The sequence below is a fragment of the Cebus imitator genome, unplaced genomic scaffold, assembly GCF_001604975.1.
Source record: "Cebus imitator isolate Cc_AM_T3 unplaced genomic scaffold, Cebus_imitator-1.0 Scaffold180, whole genome shotgun sequence".
In the NCBI taxonomy this organism is placed as follows: Eukaryota; Metazoa; Chordata; class Mammalia; order Primates; family Cebidae; genus Cebus; species Cebus imitator.
In genome coordinates this window covers 1,411,640-1,412,631 of record NW_016107495.1, presented here as the reverse complement: position 1 = coordinate 1,412,631, position 992 = coordinate 1,411,640, and the positions used below count along the sequence as shown (strand labels likewise).

General features: G+C 34.2%; 1 protein-coding gene across 1 annotated transcript in view; it reads right to left on the bottom strand.

Moving 5' to 3' along the window:
• Positions 1–263: 263 nt before the first annotated feature.
• Positions 264–992, bottom strand: part of LOC108315945 (solute carrier family 4 member 1 adaptor protein) — a 29,322-nt gene continuing 28,593 nt past the window's right edge. The window contains exon 14 of the mRNA XM_017545629.2: positions 264–608. Within this exon, the coding sequence (XP_017401118.1) occupies positions 559–608 (50 nt within the window). The 3' untranslated portion in view covers positions 264–558. The remainder of the gene's footprint in view (positions 609–992) is intronic.

Sequence of the window (992 nt, the reverse complement as noted above, 5' to 3'; positions counted from 1 at the left end):
AAGGATCACTTGAGGCCAGGAGTTCAAGACCAGCCTGGGCAACATAGCAAGACTTCATCTCTACCAAAAATTAAAATAAAATAATTAACCAGGTATGGTGGTGGTACACATATATAGTTCCAGGTACTTGGGAGGCTAAAGTGGGAGGATTGCCCGAGCCCAGGAGTTCAAGACTACAGGATTGTACAACTGTACCCCAGCCTAGGTGACAGAGTAAGACCATGTCTCTTAAAAAAAAAAAATTAATAAAAAATAAAATATTAGGAACATATACGCCTTCTTATTTTAATAGCGTCATGTCTCTCACTTTACAAATTCTCAAAATATATAGTTCCCTTTTTACATACACACATAAACACTTTTAAACATAAACATCATATTCATGAGAATCATATGGGCAGATAAATTTAGGAAGCCAAGAACACAGAAAGAAAGGCCAGTCAGCAGGTCTTACAAATGGTCATCTAAACTTCTCTGGCCATTCAATGTGACGTATTATCCCAAATATACCATGTCACATGGTCCACAGGGTCTTCTTTAGAAGGGATTCTGAAGCAATCAATAGCCATACTTGTCATTAAGATGGGTTCTGCCATCTCCGCTTTGACCTAGAACAGAATATAAAAAAAGTAAGAAATACATTATTTACTCTTCCAAAGTCAGGAGAGAAAAGATATCCAGATATCAGAAGGCCAAAAAGTAAAGCAAACAAAAAGGTTTATTCTATGATAGAAATTTTGGTCTTTGTATGAAATTTCAAAATAGTCCTCTTTTCACTTCTATCCTAACATTTGTTAGCAAAGAAAAAGCAGACATCTCTAGTAACTAAATTCTATCAGTTACTAATATATTAGAAACCTCGAGGTGTGATGAACATATGAGGAAGTATCTCATACATTTCCTTAAGGGTGTGTGTATGAGCATAAAACTGATACAATCTCTATAAAATGCAATTTATAACATCTTTAAAATGTTTTTTTTTTTTTTTTTTT